General features: G+C 33.5%; 1 protein-coding gene across 1 annotated transcript in view; it reads left to right on the top strand.

Moving 5' to 3' along the window:
* Positions 1–6140: 6140 nt before the first annotated feature.
* lost (methenyltetrahydrofolate synthase domain-containing protein lost) overlaps positions 6141–19292 on the top strand; it is a 32081-nt gene continuing 18929 nt past the window's right edge. Inside the window, exon 1 of the mRNA XM_075291588.1 lies at positions 6141–6369. Coding sequence (XP_075147703.1) covers positions 6288–6369 — 82 coding nt within the window. The 5' untranslated portion in view covers positions 6141–6287. The remainder of the gene's footprint in view (positions 6370–19292) is intronic.

Genomic DNA, 19292 nt, shown 5'->3' on the forward strand with positions numbered 1-19292 from the left:
AGAGCAACCAGAAGCCGTTCAAGAACTGCCCATGCATCCCGAAAAATGCACTGTTTGGTGTGGTTTGTACGCTGGTGGAATCATTGGACCGTATTTTTTCAAAGATGCTGTTGGACGCAACGTTACGGTGAATGGCGATCGCTATCGTTCGATGCTAACAAACTTTTTGTTGCCAAAAATGGAAGAACTGAACTTGGTTGACATGTGGTTTCAACAAGATGGCGCTACATGCCACACAGCTCGCGATTCTATGGCCATTTTGAGGGAAAACTTCGGAGAACAATTCATCTCAAGAAATGGACCGGTAAGTTGGCCACCAAGATCATGCGATTTGACGCCTTTAGACTATTTTTTGTGGGGCTACGTCAAGTCTAAAGTCTACAGAAATAAGCCAGCAACTATTCCAGCTTTGGAAGACAACATTTCCGAAGAAATTCGGGCTATTCCGGCCGAAATGCTCGAAAAAGTTGCCCAAAATTGGACTTTCCGAATGGACCACCTAAGACGCAGCCGCGGTCAACATTTAAATGAAATTATCTTCAAAAAGTAAATGTCATGGACCAATCTAACGTTTCAAATAAAGAACCGATGAGATTTTGCAAATTTTATGCGTTTTTTTTTTTTTTTAAAGTTATCAAGCTCTTAACAAATCACCCTTTACAATTACAAGATAATTTTTTCTTATAAAGGAAAAATAATTTCAAGTAACTAAACAACGATACAATAGCCTCAAGTAAAAACATAATTGTTTTTCGACCAAAATCATTTAATTTTTTAATTGAAAGTGCCGATAGAAATCAAATAATTTTTTAGTCAATTATGTTCACTTTCGTGATTGAAGAAATTTCAATTAAAAAAACACAAATTGAAGTGATTGAATCCCAAAAAATCTTTATGGGAGAAAATATAAACAGTCGATAGCAACATCTCATTTATTTCGTGAGGAGATATAATAACCAAAGATAATAAACTTTAGAAGATGGGAAATTGGCTTGCGTCACCAAATGTTGCATTGACGGCGCTAGGTCCATAGATGTTTGTAATTTTTTATTTGTATTTTTAAGGCCGGTACTATGTTCATTCTTGCGAAAAATTTTTATGGAAAGCATTATTTCGCACATAGAAAGCGGCGTTTTTTTAGGTAACTTGGAGCGCTATTTTACAGGGAGCGATATTGGATTAAGTTGCTGGTTGTTGCTTGTTTTTACAAAATAACATTTTATTTTTCCTTGGGCAATTGATCTGCTATTCCTTTGATCCTTTGTATAGTTTCGGAACAAAAATATGGTCCGTGTTTGATTTATAAACCCGCACAAATAGTTTTTAATAAATAAATTATTTCTTAATTCACATTGCAAATGGCGCCGTGCTGTAAACGTCAGTTTTTCAACACGAAAAAAACAAAGTATCACAAATGGAAAAAATTTCGCAAATTTTTCGCATTTTTTGGTTTTGTATGGAGTTTCAACGCGAAAACCGAACAGAGTACCGGCCTTTATAAATGAAAAACTTAATTTTTTAAACTGAACAATGTTAAATTTTGAGCAATAAATTAAAAATTATATTTTCCCGTTTTTTCCAAGATATTTCCAACTCTTAATTTCTTTTTATTTGCATTTTAATGTGTCGAACCAAACGCGTAAACGACAAGTAGGGACCTAGCGCCGTCAATGGTTTGATGTTCTCAGCAGCCAATTTCCCATCTTCCTAAGTATATTATCTTTGATAATAACGCATTAACAATAATTTATCAATATATTGGCAATAACTTCTCAAATTGAAATTCATTTTAATGTTTCTAACATATTGAGAAGATTCACCCTGTTGTTAGGTTAGGAAAATGATAGAATGTCAACACTGCTTGTAAGTACCGGTAAGGAAAATATTTCACAGTACCTATTCAAAACCAATACCTCTGTGTTGCAAATCCGTATGACAATATTGCTTCTGAAGGAAACAAACGCCAAACTGAATAATATAGCCATAAAGAGAATAGGGTGAACATTAAAAAGAGATAACAATAATGTGCCCATTCATTAGAGATGGAACACATTAATTTGTACCAATGGTGATGGTATGTTTTCATTGCTAATACGGCGTTCTCGCCAAGCATATTTTGGGGTTTGAAATGTTTTCCCTTTATAAGCATTTCAAAACGAGTCGTTTCCCCATATAAAAAATCAAGTCCAAAACACAAGTTTTCCTCAAAAACACGTCAATTTTAGAATGTGAACCCACCTAATTTGGAATATACCCCGTATAAAATACCCTTTTCAAAATATTGATTTCATAGAAAAAGATGAATAAACAAAGGCTTTGGAGAACATGGACATGTGAAAATACCTTAAATTGTTTCCCTTTGCTCTCACGGTATTTACTGGAACATACGTTGCATATATGTGAATTTCTAGTTTCCATGGTAATTGTCAAACTAAAACATCTCAACTCGGTGTGAACGGTAAAATGTTTTGGAAAAACGAATGAGGAAAACGAGCCAGTGGGAACCCTGCCAACATTTTTTGAATTTGGGGGCGCTTCTGAGAATCCCCACTACGTCGAAAATAGTCGTACACGATATCCAAAACTCCTCGGAAAAACGTCGTCACTATTGAGAAGTACCAATAAGAGCCCCTTCAAACAATCAGAGAAAGTGCATTTTAAGATAGTTGTAAAAGAATCGTTGTGGTCAAGTAAAACACGATTGTTTAGATGATTATTAATTTTATTAAACATTTATAAATTCTCATAAATATAACATTTATACGACTATCACATCACATTTAACATATTTTTATCCATTAATAACGGATTGAAGTTGAGTTTCAAGTTGCAAGTTACATTTTGTAGCGTCTATCAGCCGTGCTTTTATTCCAAATGGAGGCAGCCTGTCTGGAAAAATATTTGAAAAACTATCACTTTATTCCATTTGGAAAGTAAAAAATTGTTCACCAATATACCTTTCACAATTTTAAGCGAAATAACTATGTTTTCGGCACTTCATTACCGTTTTTATTTAAATAAATTATAAAAAGCTAAATGTGCTTGGTGTTTCACAAAATATAAAATGGCTCTTGTAACAATAGTGATGGCAAAATACTATCACAGTTGGCGATTGTTGCAGTGTCACTTACGAGTCTGTGGTAGCGATGAGGATGAAATGGAACATTGAAATGCTGGCAGGGTATTTACGGAGATAGATGAAGATATTCGGTTTTTCGCAGAAACAAACTTAGTACTATGCATTAAGATGGGTATTAAGTTCGAGTTTAGCCGCCAAAAACGTCATTTTTTCACGATTACTTTTCTTTAATAATCCATTTTAAGGAATACAAACTTTGTTGAAATTTGCTTTGGGCTTTTCCCTATCAAGTTATAATAAAATTTTCAACAAATACGTATAATTTCATGCAGTTTTCTTACTGATTTAGTTTTCACTTTAGCGATTTTAGCGGCTAAACTCGAACTTAATACTCACCTTTTAGGTGGGTATTAAGTTCGAGTTTAGCCGCTAAAATCGTAACTTTTTCACGATTACTTTTCTTTAATAATCCATTTTAAGGAATACAAACTTTGTGAACATTTGCTTTGGGCTTTTCCCCATCCAGTTATAATAAAATATGCAACAAATATGTATAATTTCATGCATTTTTCTTACTGATTCAGTTTTCACTTTAGCGATTTTAGCGGCTATACTCGAACTTAATACTCACCTTTAAGCTAAGTACTATGTTTAGTTTTCAAGCTGAAAACCAGCTTGTTTTCACGGTTATTTTTTTAAATTAATTAAATTATAAATATAAAATGGTTCACAATCAATTCCTTAGATCTTTTCCACTCATTATGTCACAAGACTTTATAAAAATATAATCGTCTTCATATAGATTTTTGTACTTGTAATTTAGTGTTTTGGTGAAAGATACGAACATAGTACTCACCTTTAAAGGTAGGTACTCTGTTCGGTTTTCGCGTTGAAACTCCATACAAAACCAACAAATGCGAAAAATTTGCGAAATTTTTTCCATTTGTGATACTTTGTTTTTTCGTGTTGAAAAACTGACGTTTATAGCACGGCGCCATTTTCAATGTGAATTAAGAAATAATTTATTTATTAAAAACTATTTGTGCGGGTTTATAAATCAAACACGGACCATATTTTTGTTCCGAAACTATACAAAGGATCAAGAATGAACATAGTAACGGCCTTAAGGTAGGTACTATGTTCCGTTTTCGCGTTGAAATTTTCGCGGTTACTTTATTAAAACAGTTCAATATGAATCAGAAAAATTAACTCACTTGACGCGCAGTTTCTTTTTCCTAAAGATTTCAGCGAGACTTTACAGGAATATGTTTATTTTAATTTATAATTTTTTTTTATATATAGGGAAAAGTAATCGCGAAAATAAAGTGGTTTTCAACTCGAAAATCGAACATAGTACCCACCTTTAAGGTGAGTATTAAGTTCGAGTTTAGCCTTAGCGGCTAAAGTGAAAACTAAATCAGTAAGAAAAATGCATGAAATTATACATATTTGTTGCAAATTCAATTATAACTTGATGGGGAAAAGCCCAAAGCAAAATTTCACAAAGTTTGTATTCCTTAAAATGGATTATTAAAGAAAAGTAATCGTGAAAAAAGGACGTTTTTAGCGGCTGAACTCGAACTTTATACCCACCTTTAAGGTGGGTATTAAGTTCGAGTTTAGCCGCTAATTTTCACTAAAGTGAAAACTAAATGAGTCAAAAATGTCATAAAATTATACATATTCGTGGCAGATTTCATTATAACTTGATGGAGAATATCCCAAAGCAAATTTTCACAAAGTTTGTATTCCTTAAAATGGATTATTAAAGAAAAGTAATCGTGAAAAAATTACGATTTTAGCGGCTAAAGGTGGGTATTAAGTTCGAGTTTAGCCGCTAAAAACGTCATTTTTTCACGATTACTTTTCTTTAATAATCCATTTTAAGGAATACAAACTTTGTGAAAATTTGTTATAAAAATTTGTTATATAGTTATAATAAAATTTGCAACAAATATGTATAATTTCATGCATTTTTTTTACTGACTTAGTTTTCACTTTAGCGATTTTAGCGGCTAAACTCGAACTTAATACTCACCTTAAATTCGAACTTAATACCCACCTTTAAGGTAAGTACTATGTTCGCTTTTTGAGTTGAAATTTTCGCGGTTACTTTATTAAAACAGTTCAATATAAAGCAGACAAATTAACTCAATTGATGCGCAGTTTCTTGTTCCCCTAGATTTCGGCAATACTTTACAGGAATATTTTTGTTTTAATTTATAATTTTGATTATTTCAGGAAAAGTAATCGCGAAAATAAAGTGATTTTCAACTCGAAAACCGAACATAGTACCCACCTTTAAGGTAAGTACTATGTTCGCTTTTCGCGTTGAAATTTTCGCGGTTACTTTATTAAAAGGGTTCAATATAAAGCACATAATTTAACTCCATTGATGTGCAGTTTCTTGTTCCTCTAGATTTTGGCAAGACTTTACAAGAATATGTCTGTTTTCATTTATTATTTCGACTATGGGTAGGTACTATGTTCGGTTTTCGAGTTGAAAACCACTTTATTTTCGCGATTACTTTTCCTTAAATAATCAAAATTATAAATGAAAACAAACTTATTCCTGTAAAGTCTTGCCGAAATCTAGAGGAACAAGAAACTACGCATCAATTGAGTTACTTTGTCTGCTTTATATTGAACTGTTTTAATAAAGTAACCACGAAAATTTCAACGGGAAAAGCGAACATAGTACTTACCTTATTTCAGGAAAAGTAATCGCGAAAATAAAGTGATTTTCAACTCGAAAACCGGACATAGTACCCACCTTTACATACAAAAAATAAATGCTAAATTTAGCTGCAAAAATGCTAAATGGCCACACTGATCCTAGTATAGAAAAAAGCCGGGGTAAATAAATGACGGCGTCAGTTATTTAAAGTGTACTGACCAGTGATGGTATATTTCAAAATGCCATCACTGGCACTGGCGAAATTACCAATGAAATCATCGAGAAAAAGTAGTGCTTGTGCCGCCGATCAGGGAGTCACGAACGGAATAAAAAACGTGGTTTTGTGGTTTTGCCGCAGAAAAGAAGAAAACACGACAAAAAAGAGAAAACTGGAAAAAAATCAGTTGGAAAAAAGAATAAACTGAAGTGAAAGAAAAGCGGGTTTTTCTAAATTAAACCGTGAAAGAAATTAATAGAAATACCGTTAAGAGAAAACGTTGAAATAAAAGAATTCTTGTAAACGGAAGGAAAATGGAAACTCAAAACACAACTCCAGCAGCCGAGGCAGCCACTACCAATGGCGGCAACGCAACTCAAGAAGTCTCGTCCACAAGTAAGTCGCAAAAAATAAACCTCGAAAAATCGAATGATGAGTCGAAGCGCATACATAACGGACTGCCTTGTTTGCCTACCTTATGCCCCACGTTTCCCTAGGCTACTTCATAGTTTTTGCCTAAAAAAAGATGGAATCGAAAAAGGCCTACTACAAGATTAATACATAAAAGTTTTCCTATATCATTTGATTTTTTTTGGGTGGAGTATTCTCGACTATTAAAATTTTATTTTTTGGAATGTGTATATGGTAATGTGGTCTTAACAACATTGTTGACCACTTCCCAGTACTAGGGTGGAAGACAAGTAAAGAAAGAGTCATCAATTTTTGTTTTTTTTTCTTGTATATTAGAATATTTTTTGGTTCTTCTTCGTTTGAGGTGTTTTATTCGGTGTGTGTATACACTTAACAATATCCATGGATTGGATGAGTGAGTGAGTGTGTGTGTATATATATGTATGCACCAATGTTGAAATGTTAACATAGAATGACGCATAATAATTTCGTCTGTACTCCCCTTTCGTCCGCAAAGACTGTTGAGGGAAAAAAGAGGACATATTTTGCTATTTACTGTTTGGTATTTATGCCTCTGTAATAGGAAATCTTTCGTTTAGCCAAACTGTTCAATGTCTGTCAGTTCACCCACCATCTCTTATCTGCAACACAGTCATGGTGAATGCTAAACGTTATCCCTTCTCTATCAATTATTTATGTTACAGGGGTTCCTTTCCCCTCTAGTTTTTTTGGTAATAAATGTCAAATCTCTTGGTATGTTAAGGGGTTCCTTAAAGAAGTCCATTTCACATTTATAACAGTATATATGTAACAAAATGTTAAAATTTGTTTGCCTCAATTCTTATCATTTTACTACTATACCGATTCCACAATGTAGTATGAGAGGGAAAATGAGTTACTTTTTTCTCTCATTTTGCCCCCGTTTGTTTGTTTGGTTTTGCGCTAATGTATGGCCCTTGCAAAAAATACCGGTTTAGTAGAATCGTTGTTTTTATATCATCGCTATTTTTTTCGTGTATTCTGTTTTCACTTCTATTCTCATTCACTGTTCTATGGATGTTTGTGTTTCTCGTTCTGGCGTAAAAATTGTGTACGAGTGACAATGACGCATCTATTAGAAATTTGCCAAAAATTTAAGAATCTGCCTTCACTCTTCGCCCTGCGCTGCTGATTAATTTCTATCAATTGCTAAACTATAGGTCATTTGGAAGTGTAACCCTGACGACCGGCCAATACTAATCACATAATTATGCAATGTCTAAAAATTGAATCTTTAAATTGTATTGAAGTGGGAATTATCGCTATCATGGAATTATTTGGATGCAATTTTCTTATCCAAATTCATTGAAAACACCAAAATGTCCACAGTGGTTGAATAGCTGTTGATTTCTGAATGTAAGAACCTTGTCTTTGGGTTGTGCGTGACATTTTGAGGCGGCGGGACTGAGCTAAAAAATGGGAAGTCCCTCCAACATACCTCCGTACGAATCCAGCAAATCCAAATCCAGGGCAAATTTGGATCATCTCCAATGAACTTTACCACCGTGATGCAATTGTTAGCATGCCCGCCTTCATACAGAAGTTCGTGGCTTCAATCCCTACTTCTGCCGGATACGAAAAATTTTTTAAGCGGTTGATTATCCCCTCATTAATGCTGGTGACATTTCTAAGTGTTTCAAAGCTTCTCTAAGTGGTTTCGCTGCAATGTGAAACGCGGTTCAAACTCGGTTATAAAAAGGCTTGGCCTTGTATAGCTAAACATGGGATCGGACAGCACTCAATGATAGAGAAGATCAACACTGTAGTATCACAATGAACTAAATTGTCCACCATACCTAACCTAATCGTGGTTCTGTTGGAACAATAATAAATCGCTTTAGAACACTTACCAACATACGCCATTGAACACGTCCCATTCTCCCAAAACAAAAAAAAAAAAAATCAAAATGGCCAAATAGAGACTTGTCCAAAAGGCCCTCTGGGGAAGTTGAAACATTGAAAGAGGATACTGATATGTGCTTGAAAGAAGTGTTTCGTGGAAAATCTTTTTTTGTTGGGAAGTTTATTGAGATTGACCCATTGTTACTTTTGTGCCACTTATAAAGGGTGATTTGTTAAGAGCTTGATAACTTAAAAAAAAAAAAAAAACGCATAAAATTTGCAAAATCTCATCGGTTCTTTATTTGAAACGTTAGATTGGTCCATGACATTTACTTTTTGAAGATAATTTCATTTAAATGTTGACCGCGGCTGCGTCTTAGGTGGTCCATTCGGAAAGTCCAATTTTGGGCAACTTTTTCGAGCATTTCGGCCGGAATAGCCCGAATTTCTTCGGAAATGTTGTCTTCCAAAGCTGGAATAGTTGCTGGCTTATTTCTGTAGACTTTAGACTTGACGTAGCCCCACAAAAAATAGTCTAAAGGCGTCAAATCGCATGATCTTGGTGGCCAACTTACCGGTCCATTTCTTGAGATGAATTGTTCTCCGAAGTTTTCCCTCAAAATGGCCATAGAATCGCGAGCTGTGTGGCATGTAGCGCCATCTTGTTGAAACCACATGTCAACCAAGTTCAGTTCTTCCATTTTTGGCAACAAAAAGTTTGTTAGCATCGAACGATAGCGATCGCCATTCACCGTAACGTTGCGTCCAACAGCATCTTTGAAAAAATACGGTCCAATGATTCCACCAGCGTACAAACCACACCAAATAGTGCATTTTTCGGGATGCATGGACAGTTCTTGAACGGCTTCTGGTTGCTCTTCACTCCAAATGCGGCAATTTTGCTTATTTACGTAGCCATTCAACCAGAAATGAGCCTCATCGCTGAACAAAATTTGTCGATAAAAAAGCGGATTTTCTGCCAACTTTTCTAGGGCCCATTCACTGAAAATTCGACGTTGTGGCAGATCGTAAGTCTATTCATGATGAAATGTCAAAGCATACTGAGCATCTTTCTCTTTGACACCATGTCTGAAATCCCACGTGATCTGTCAAATACTAATGCATGAAAATCCTAACCTCAAAAGAATCACCCTTTATTTGTTGCGCCACTAAAAGTCATACTTTTTAGATTTTTGTGCCACCTTTTTCCCACGTTTTGCCACTTCTAATAGTTTTTGTACGTTTTTATCCATGATTACGGATATGATCGCTGCCTGAAGATATGCAAAGAAAATTGTCTGTAATAGATAACCCGGATTCTCATCTAAAATGTAAACATCAAAGATTGATTTTCGATGCAAAGATTAATATAATTTAAAAAAGGAAAGTCTTAACAATTTTTTTAAAAAACGTACAAACAACTTTTTGTGCCAGTTTTTTTTTAAATAGTGTGTCACATTTTATAGCGATTGGCATTTTTTTTTTGCCAATTTTTCGGAATTTTTGATGGTACCGCCGCATGGCTTTCTAGAGTAATGATGTCAGAATTACAAAATCCGAAAATGTTTTATACTTTATTATGAATGTGAACTTGATATGTTACTGTTTTACTTAATGCTTCTGAATACACAAAGACGCCTTTCGCTGAAGTTTTTCTAAAATTGGTCGTTGATCCGACTGCTTAAGTACAGACCATCAGACAAATAACAACACCGGGGTTTAATACTGAATATTACTCTGAAGTAATTTGTATTGCTATGAGAATATTGTTATAGCTGTGGGGATCTTATGCCCCTTGCAGGACATAGCAGGCTCTGTTTTGCCGGGATTTAATCTCAAGCACTGCCTCGTCCATTTGCCAGTCACCCGAAGGACTCTGTTGTCAGACCACTCTTCCTACACAGAAAAAAATTTCACGAAAATTTTTCCAATTAAAATTTTAATTGAGTTTTAAAAAATATTCAATTAAAAATTTAATTGATTCAACAAATTTTTTAATTGAAACAAAAATCAATCACAAAAATTAATAGTTTCAATTAATTTTTTAATTGGATCAATTAATTGTTTAATTGACCTTCAATTAATTTTTTAATTGATACTATCATTTCTGTGATTGAAGACATTTCAATTAAAAAATTAATTGGATCAATTAATTTCGTGATTGAACCAGAAAAAAATTTTTTTGTGTGTAATTACTATTAAATTGAAATTACTATGTCTTAAATGTTATATGGTAGGACTCCTTGGAATGTCTTTGTATACCTTTGAATGTTTGCTTGTCCAAGAGCGATAAGGACTTTTCCTATAATTCCCATCTGGCCAACATTTCTATAGGTGTACTATGTCATGCCAGTCTTTAAGTAGCTCAAACATAGCTTTTAATAAAAATCTTTTTTCTGCGCCAAAAAATTTGAAAGTTGTCACAAAAGCGGACAACTTGGAAAATTGGAATTTTCATGAAACGTTTGATATGTTATTACATTATAATTAACCTTTCATAAGTGGACACCTCCCAATTATGGACAAAATGTAGGCGACCCTGCATGGCTTCGTCTATAAAGTTTCGCTGTAGTTACAAAGAATTCTCGGACATGCATGAAAACCCGCAATGGAAATATAAAAATTATTTGGTGTCTACCGAATTTAAAATAAAAAAGTATCAACTGTTTCATTTATCTTCCAAGTTCCTATTTAATCGTGTTTTGACCATAAATAAATAAAAATCCCATAATAAGATTAACAAAGTTACACTACTTTAACTATACGTGTGCTTTAGAAATGTTTAACATTTTGACATGTTCTACTTTTTTCCTTATCTTGCTGTTGGTTCTGATGATTGTTCGTCTTTTATATTTATTACCTCATATAAAGAAGTCGGTCTTGTTATCAGTTATAGTATATTCAATTAGGCATAATATTATGCTGTGAGTATACATTTTCTAATTATATAGAGAAATATTGGTAATCGTCTAATGCATTGGTGCATACAGTTAAAGGTACAACAATTTGTATTAAATGAAATGTATACACGTAATGTAGGTACGAGGTCTGATAAAAAAATAACCATTTCATTTGGGAACCACCATGGTGCAATGGGAGCCATCGTGGTGCAATGGTTAGCATGCCCGCCTTGCATACACAAGGTCGTGGGTCCAATTCCAGCTTCGACCGAACACCAAAAAGTTTTTCAGCGGTGGATTATCCCACCTCAGTAATGCTGGTGACATTTCTGAGGGTTTCAAAGCTTCTCTAAGTGGTTTCACTGCAATGTGGAACGCCGTTCGGACTCGGCTATAAAAAGGAGGTCCCTTGTCATTGAGCTTAACATGGAATCGGGCAGCACTCAGTGATAAGAGAGAAGTTCACCAATGTGGTATCACAATGGACTGAATAGTCTAAGTAAGCCTGATACATCGGGCTGCCACCTAACCTAACCTATGGTGCAATGGTTATCATGCTCGCCTTGCATATACAGGGTCGTGGGTTCAAACCCAGTTTCGACCAAACACCAAAAAGTTTTTTAGCGGTAGATTATCCCACCTCAGTATTCTGCTGACATTTCTGAGTGTTTCAAAGTTTCTTTAAGTGGTTTCAGTTATTGACAAGTTCGGTTCATGCCAAGCAATTTTTACGGATGTTTTAGGTATGAAACGTACGGAGGCGAAGATAGTTCCAAAATTGTCAAATATTGAAAATAAAAAACGTCTCGCGGACGCTCAAGAGTTTTTGTCAATTGTATGGCCATGATTTTCAAACGAAAGGTCCTAATCGTAAGTGTTAAGCTAAGATTTAAGATTGAGGAGATAAAAGAGAAATCGAAACAGGAACTTATTAAAACTTACGTCTCAGAAGTACGAAGAATGAAAAATAGAGGTGTGCACGTGAGTAATAGTTTAATCACGCTCACGCACACTCACGACAAAAAAATCATACTCACGCACATTTTTTGGTAGGACTCGCGCACACTCACGAAAAGAAAATTTGTATTCACGCACGAAAACGTCGTGACTCACAAAAAATACCGTGACTCACGAAAAATACCGTGAATCACGAAAAACATCGACTCACGAATAATTTTATGATTAATTTACCTTACCGAAGTGTCTGAAAACATGAGCATTATTAAAATCGAGTGTTATTAAACTCTTAACATCTCAGGTTTGACTAGAATTGTAATTGATTTTAACTCTTAAGCGTTTTATGGTGGTGAGCAGGAATATTGTCGTGAGTGTAATTCGTTACTCACGCACACTCACGAAGATATTATTTTCGTGACTCACGCTCACGCACGACATTTTGGTTTGTTAATCACGCTCACGCACATTCACGCTGTTGTCATGAGCGTGACTCACGACTCACGCACGAATCACGAAAATGTTCGTGAATCACGCGTGAATCACGTGAGTCGTGAAAAAAATCCAAAGCAAGTCTCGTGAATGTGCGTGAATGGGACTAAAATAAATATGTCGTGCGTGAGAAATAAAATCGGTTCGTGAATGTGCGTGAATAAAATTTCTGCAGAATCACGCTCACGAAAAAAATCATGATATAATTCATACTCGTATTTTAACTGAAATTAATTTATCTCTCGAACTATATTCTATTTTTGAAGTTTGTTACCTTTGCAGATTTCCGTTTGGAAAATGTCGTGAGGTTCGTGAATTTATCGTGAATCACGAGAATTGTCGTGAATCGTACGTGAACGTGAGTCCTTAAAAATAGTTCGTGCGTGAGCGTGCGTGAGTACTGGTTTTCATTTCGTGAATGTGCGTGAGTTGGATTGGCCACAACACGTATCGTGCGTGCGTGAATAAACATTTTGTTTCGTGAATGTGAGTGAAATTTCAGTCACGCGCACACCTCTACATCGTGGCATTCCAGTGTGTATAGGAACCCTTACGATTATTTTATATGCAGAAATTTGGTATACTACCAAATAATTGGTGAAGAACCAACTACATTATGCAGAATGATACTTCCAAAACCACAGGGTACCCAGTAACACATTATGCTGTTCAGTGAAAACCCTACACTCTCTATGAGAGCGGTTACCTTAGACCTTGTATCTGTATATTGCCCAAGGCCTTTATAGCTGCTTGATGTATGATGAATTTTCGAGGAAACCTCTACTTCAATGGGGAGCTACCAAAGTACAATGGCTAGCATGTCTGACTTACGTGCTAAGGGTCTTGGGTTCAATCCCAGTTTCGAACGAAAAGTTGTTCAGCGATGGCTTATCCCCTGTCAGTAATGCTGGTGACATTTCTCAGTGTTTCAAAACTTCCCCGTAATGTGTAATGCCGTTCGGTCTCGGCTATAAAAGCAAGGTCTCGTCAGTGAGCTGAACATAGTCATTGATAAAAGAGAATCAATGGAATCCTTTGTCAAGGAGGAGAGGGTGCTTGTGTCGAATAAAGCTCGACCGGAGCTTCGGCATTTGGTCTAAAATCGATAATCGTTATATTATATCTGCTCATATCTAGTGCCATGCTTATACATATTCCCCTTCATATCTGCTCAGATCTAATGTCTCATTTATGAGATACAATTGTATCAAATCTGATTCCTCAATGGTTTCCCCTACAAATTAGGGGTGGTTACAAAACCACATTATCTTGGGAATTAAATTATTTTAGGCGGCAAAAATTAACTATTAAGAGACGGAGTTGGAATGTACATACATAAGTCCATATTCATTGAGTCCATGTAAGTATACATGCATCCAACCTCACCGCACACACCCACTCTTATATGTGGTTGAACTATTGGTTTGGTTGAATTCTGTGCTCTCTCTTGCCCGCCAACACGAAGCTAAAACCAAAAGCACGCGCGCAATCACTTCTACCATAAAGCCAATAGACCAAAAACCCACAACACCCCTTCATACTGAGACGCCTCCCTGTCGCCATCAACCATTGTCGATTCTTTAATTACACACCGAAAGTGTTTTAATAGTAAAATTTGAAACAACAAGAAATCAAGAGAATAGAATAGAAAATAAAAAGAAAAGCGTTCACGAATAATAAGATGAAACAAAATAGAATTATAATTCTATTGCTCTTGTTTGCTTTCGTTGCGAGTTTGCAGTAGTGTGAGATGTATGGTATAGAGAGAATAGAAGAAGAGTGTAAAGGAATGAAGGAGGAGAGGTATGAATCAGTTTATCAGTGTATGTGTGTGTGTTGTATATCTTGCTGTTGGCATACATCGGCGATGAGCGCATCAACCATTAACATTTCATACCCACCACTATATCCCCACATCCTCCCCCTCCCCACTAAAAGAAAATTTGCCCCACCATTATAGTTGTCCCTGTTTGCTTGAACTATTGTCGTGTTTGTTTTGTGTGATGTTTCTTAATGTTTTTTCTTCGTAGAGAGGCCCGAACGTACTAATTCTCGGCGTGCGATAACAATTATAAACAATAATTTTTATATGGGTTTCTACTACTACACGAACACATACCGGCATTGTCAGGCATTACTTGCTACGACATTCATCTGCACATTGGAAATTTTTTGGTATAATTGTAAAATTTCGACAGGCAGTCATTCTGGCCCATCCCATGGCAAGTGATCAGATATGGCAAATGGATTATTTCCCAAAATTTTGACAACTCAATGATGGATATTTTCCAAATCATATACATGGAGAAATGAGATTCTGTGTACATGCAGAATTTCGCTATAAGAGAGCCATTGGAATAAAGGCTAACAAATATGGACAATTTTACATGTGTAAAGTAGCTGAAATTGTTTATTTAAAATTGAAAATATAACCTTCGGGGCAATAATTTGATATTGCAAGAATCAAGGCGAAACTTTTTGTTTAAATTATAATGGTGGTTCGGCATATGTCATATGGGTGGGGTTAATTTACCGACTCGATGGTTCCTACTCATCAGCCAGCTGTTGCCGCCTTTGACACGGGCTTAGTCCTTTACTCTCCAAGGCTGAGGAATGTTGTGTACATAACTTTGACAGAGAATCAAGACGACTTATTTTTGTCGTATACGGCGTATTACATTAACGAAATGTTGGAAAATAATATTTATTAGTCAATCGAAGATTTACAATGAATGTATTATTATTGATTTTCACAACTAAACATGGATAATGCCAAAGTATATGGAACAATTTTTGAATTATGTAGCGGGTATTCAACCGTATAATCTCAGAAATGTTACGGATTTTAGTCTTGATTTTGCATAAAAAAAACTTTGGTTACAATCTCTTGTTCTACAAGGGTCTTAACATTTTTGATGAAATAGCACAAGAATTTAAAATTGAGATTGTATTTACACATGGAATCATTACATATGTTAGAAAAAGATTTTAGATATTTCATAGTATTCAAGTTAATGTATTGTATAATAGCTCATTTGCTAAAGAAATAAATCAATCAGGCTCATTGTGATACCACAATGCTGAAGTTCTCTCTTATCACTGAGTGCTGTCCGATTTTGGCGGTGGTGTCCTCATGTTTTGCTCAATGACAAGGGAAGATTCCGAACGGCGTTACACCTTGCGGTTTAGAGGTTTGAAACACTCAGAAATATCACCACCATAACTGAGAGAGGTAATTCACAGTGGATTTTTTTTGTATTAAAGGTCAAACTATCTTAAACCTAATATTTGAAAATATTAAAATTTATTTTTTTTATTTATTTATTTCAACTTTATTAGTAACATAGCCTCATAGAGGCCCTATTCGTTACAAAATATATTATTGGTTAAACTTCAAATATTTCTTAAACACTAATAATAATAATTAACAATTAAATAAATATGATATCTATAACGTATCTCTATATCCTACTGACAAATCAATTTTACCTTAAAAAAATGTAATGAGACCGTTAATGTAAACTACTAAGTTTCTAAAAGTAAAAATAATAACAATGATAATAAAAATACAAACAAAAATTTTGATTACATGACACTAAATTATTAAACTAATAAAAAATGAAAAAAAAACAATTAAATCATTAATAAACTAAAACTAAAAATTTAAAAAATTATTTAAAAAATTATTATTGGGCATAAATAACAATTGTGTACATTAAAGAATTATGACAATTACTTTTGAAGATAATGAATTTAATTATATTTGTACTAATACTTTTACCGATTTAATGAAATGAATTGATTTTATTTATTATTAATCCCAGATAACAACTACTAAAAAAACATGAGATATCAATTACAAATCATTAAGAATAAGGTATTCTTGGAGTTTACTTTTATATGTTTTCGAGTTGCAATTAAATAGTTTCAAAAAGAGGGGTAGACGGTTGTATGTACGGGCGATTCTCACTTGGAATGATCTTTCTAATACAGATGTTAGTTTCGGAAAGAGATTTCGATAATTATGGAACATTTTCGTGAAGAATTTCCAAAATATACAAAGATCTCGTTTTGATTTTTTTTTCATATTCCAATACATAAATGATATCCTATGTTAGAGCATCGGTTCCGGCATTCGGCCAAAAATGGATAATCGGCGTTCGCCGTCAAGAGGCATGCGTCGACCGAACACCAAAAAGTTCTTCAGCGGTGAGCCTAATACATCGGGCTGCCACATAACCTAAACCTTCGTTGGAGAACATTTTGCAAGACCTACCAAAACGCCAAGATTTCTACCAATCTACCATAGTCAAAAATCTTCTAGTTTTGTTAGAATTCTACCAACAGTGGCAACCATGGTTACGATCGAAATGTTTGCGTTCTCAATGCTCTCGAAATAGATTCCAAAATATAAATAAATCCGATAATAAGTTGGATTTATGTTGATACCAGGCTCGATTAATACGATTGAAGAATAGCCATTGGAGGTCCTAATTGTCCACACAATCATCTGAGATGACGATTACCTCGGTTCCAAAATAAAGGCTTATACATATATAGAGTTGCAGAATATTCATCAGCTTTGTTAGGGATGTCAAAGTGATTTAATAAAGAAATGTTCCTTTTTGTATGAGCTTCAGCGGTTTCATAAATTTTTAGATAAGGAAATCATTGATTTCTTACTGATGGTGTAACCCACAGCTCCTGAAATTAAAAAAAAACAGTTAAGAAATGAAAACGAGTCTTACATTATTAAACTGGGTTTAACTGTGGAGATATTATAAAGCATTCACATAATACTTTCAAAATCTACATTAACTAGATTTCAACCGTCATTTGCTTTACAAAAATAGATCCATTTTATCGAAAATTTGAATTTTTAATGAAATGTAACAAAACAACAGTTTTTCTTGTTAGTAGTTTCATTTATTTCCGTAATTCAAAGAGGCCCATTTACAATGAACTTGTACTTTGCAATTTATAAATTAGCTGACTCATCATTTTAGCTCAAATAAAGGCCTATCTCTACTAATTCGATTTTCCCGCCCGATTAAGCCAGATGTGTAATTAAAAGTGTTCCGAAGACAGCGGCCAGACATGTTGAACAAGTACGTCAATACCAAACAGCCATCAATTGAAAATAGATTTAGTTTTAATCCATATGGATCTTTTTTGGTGTGTTTGTTGTTGATCTTGAAATTTGAGCAGAATCTATAAAGCACCAACTGTGTCTCAAGACTTGTTTACACATTTTGTATCCATTAATAACTGCGGTTTGGTTGGCATCGTTTCCATTATGAATGAGGAGGAATAAGATTTGTGCCGTACTCTCTTGTCGTATTCTGGTTCTGGTCTTTACGATACGATATTTGTTTAGTTTTGCTGAATTGTTTTTGTAAAATATCAAAGGGGACGTTATAGCAAAAAAAAACTAAGTAAATATATCGGAGGTAGTTAAATGTTTATGTATAAATCTAGCACATGCCATGCCTTTGTTTACAAATCTGAACACAAGTAGATGCTCCGATATTTGTTGTTGTTTTTTTTTTCGTGCTTACATTTCTCTTATCTGTAGAATAGAAGTGGTATGTTATGGATTTAGACTTGGTGGGAACTTTAAGATTGGATCGAATATCCTTATCTTGGACTGCATTCATTTTTAATAGGTCTTCGCCAACTGTTTTCATTCCAATTGATGATCGACGGCGTTTATTAATTTTGATTTGCTTGATTTTATTTGCAATTTCTTTGAACATTTTAAATGTTGTTATAGATTGTGCTTCTTTTGTTTTGTTGTTTATTTTTTTATTTTCTTTTAAAGATAAAAAATAGGTCAACATTTGTTGTTTGTTTTTCTCGTCTAATACATGTACAAATAATTTTTGTGTTTTTTTACGAGGATGTATGAAAGTGGGTCGTATTGTATATATATATATATATATATATATATATATATATATATATATATATATATATATATATATATATATATATATAGATATATATATATATATATATATATATATATATATATATATATATATATATATATATATATATATATATATATATATATATATATATATATATAATATATATATATATATATATATATATATATATATATATATAGATATATATATATATATATATATATATATATATATATATATATATATATATATATATATATATATATATATATATATATATATATATATATATATATATATATATATATATATATGTATATATATATATATATATATATATATATATATATATATATATATATATATATATATATATATATATATATATATATATATATATATATATATATATATATATATATATATATATATATATATATATATATATATATATATATATATATATATATATATATATATATATATATATATATATATATATATATATATATATATATATATATATATATATATATATATATATTTTTTTTTTTAATATATATATATATATATATATATATATATATATATATATATGATTTTTTGAGCTCTATACAGAGATGCAATTTTTTTAATATGGGGATAGTCGTCTCGATATAAAGATGGTTCGGGCGGCGAAGAAGACACCTAAGCAACTTCGGCTGAGATAAAGGGTAGCGTGTCGTTGACTCTATCTCTCTCAAGATTA

Source organism: Haematobia irritans, chromosome 1 (genome assembly GCF_050003625.1).
Source record: "Haematobia irritans isolate KBUSLIRL chromosome 1, ASM5000362v1, whole genome shotgun sequence".
Classification (NCBI taxonomy): Eukaryota; Metazoa; Arthropoda; class Insecta; order Diptera; family Muscidae; genus Haematobia; species Haematobia irritans.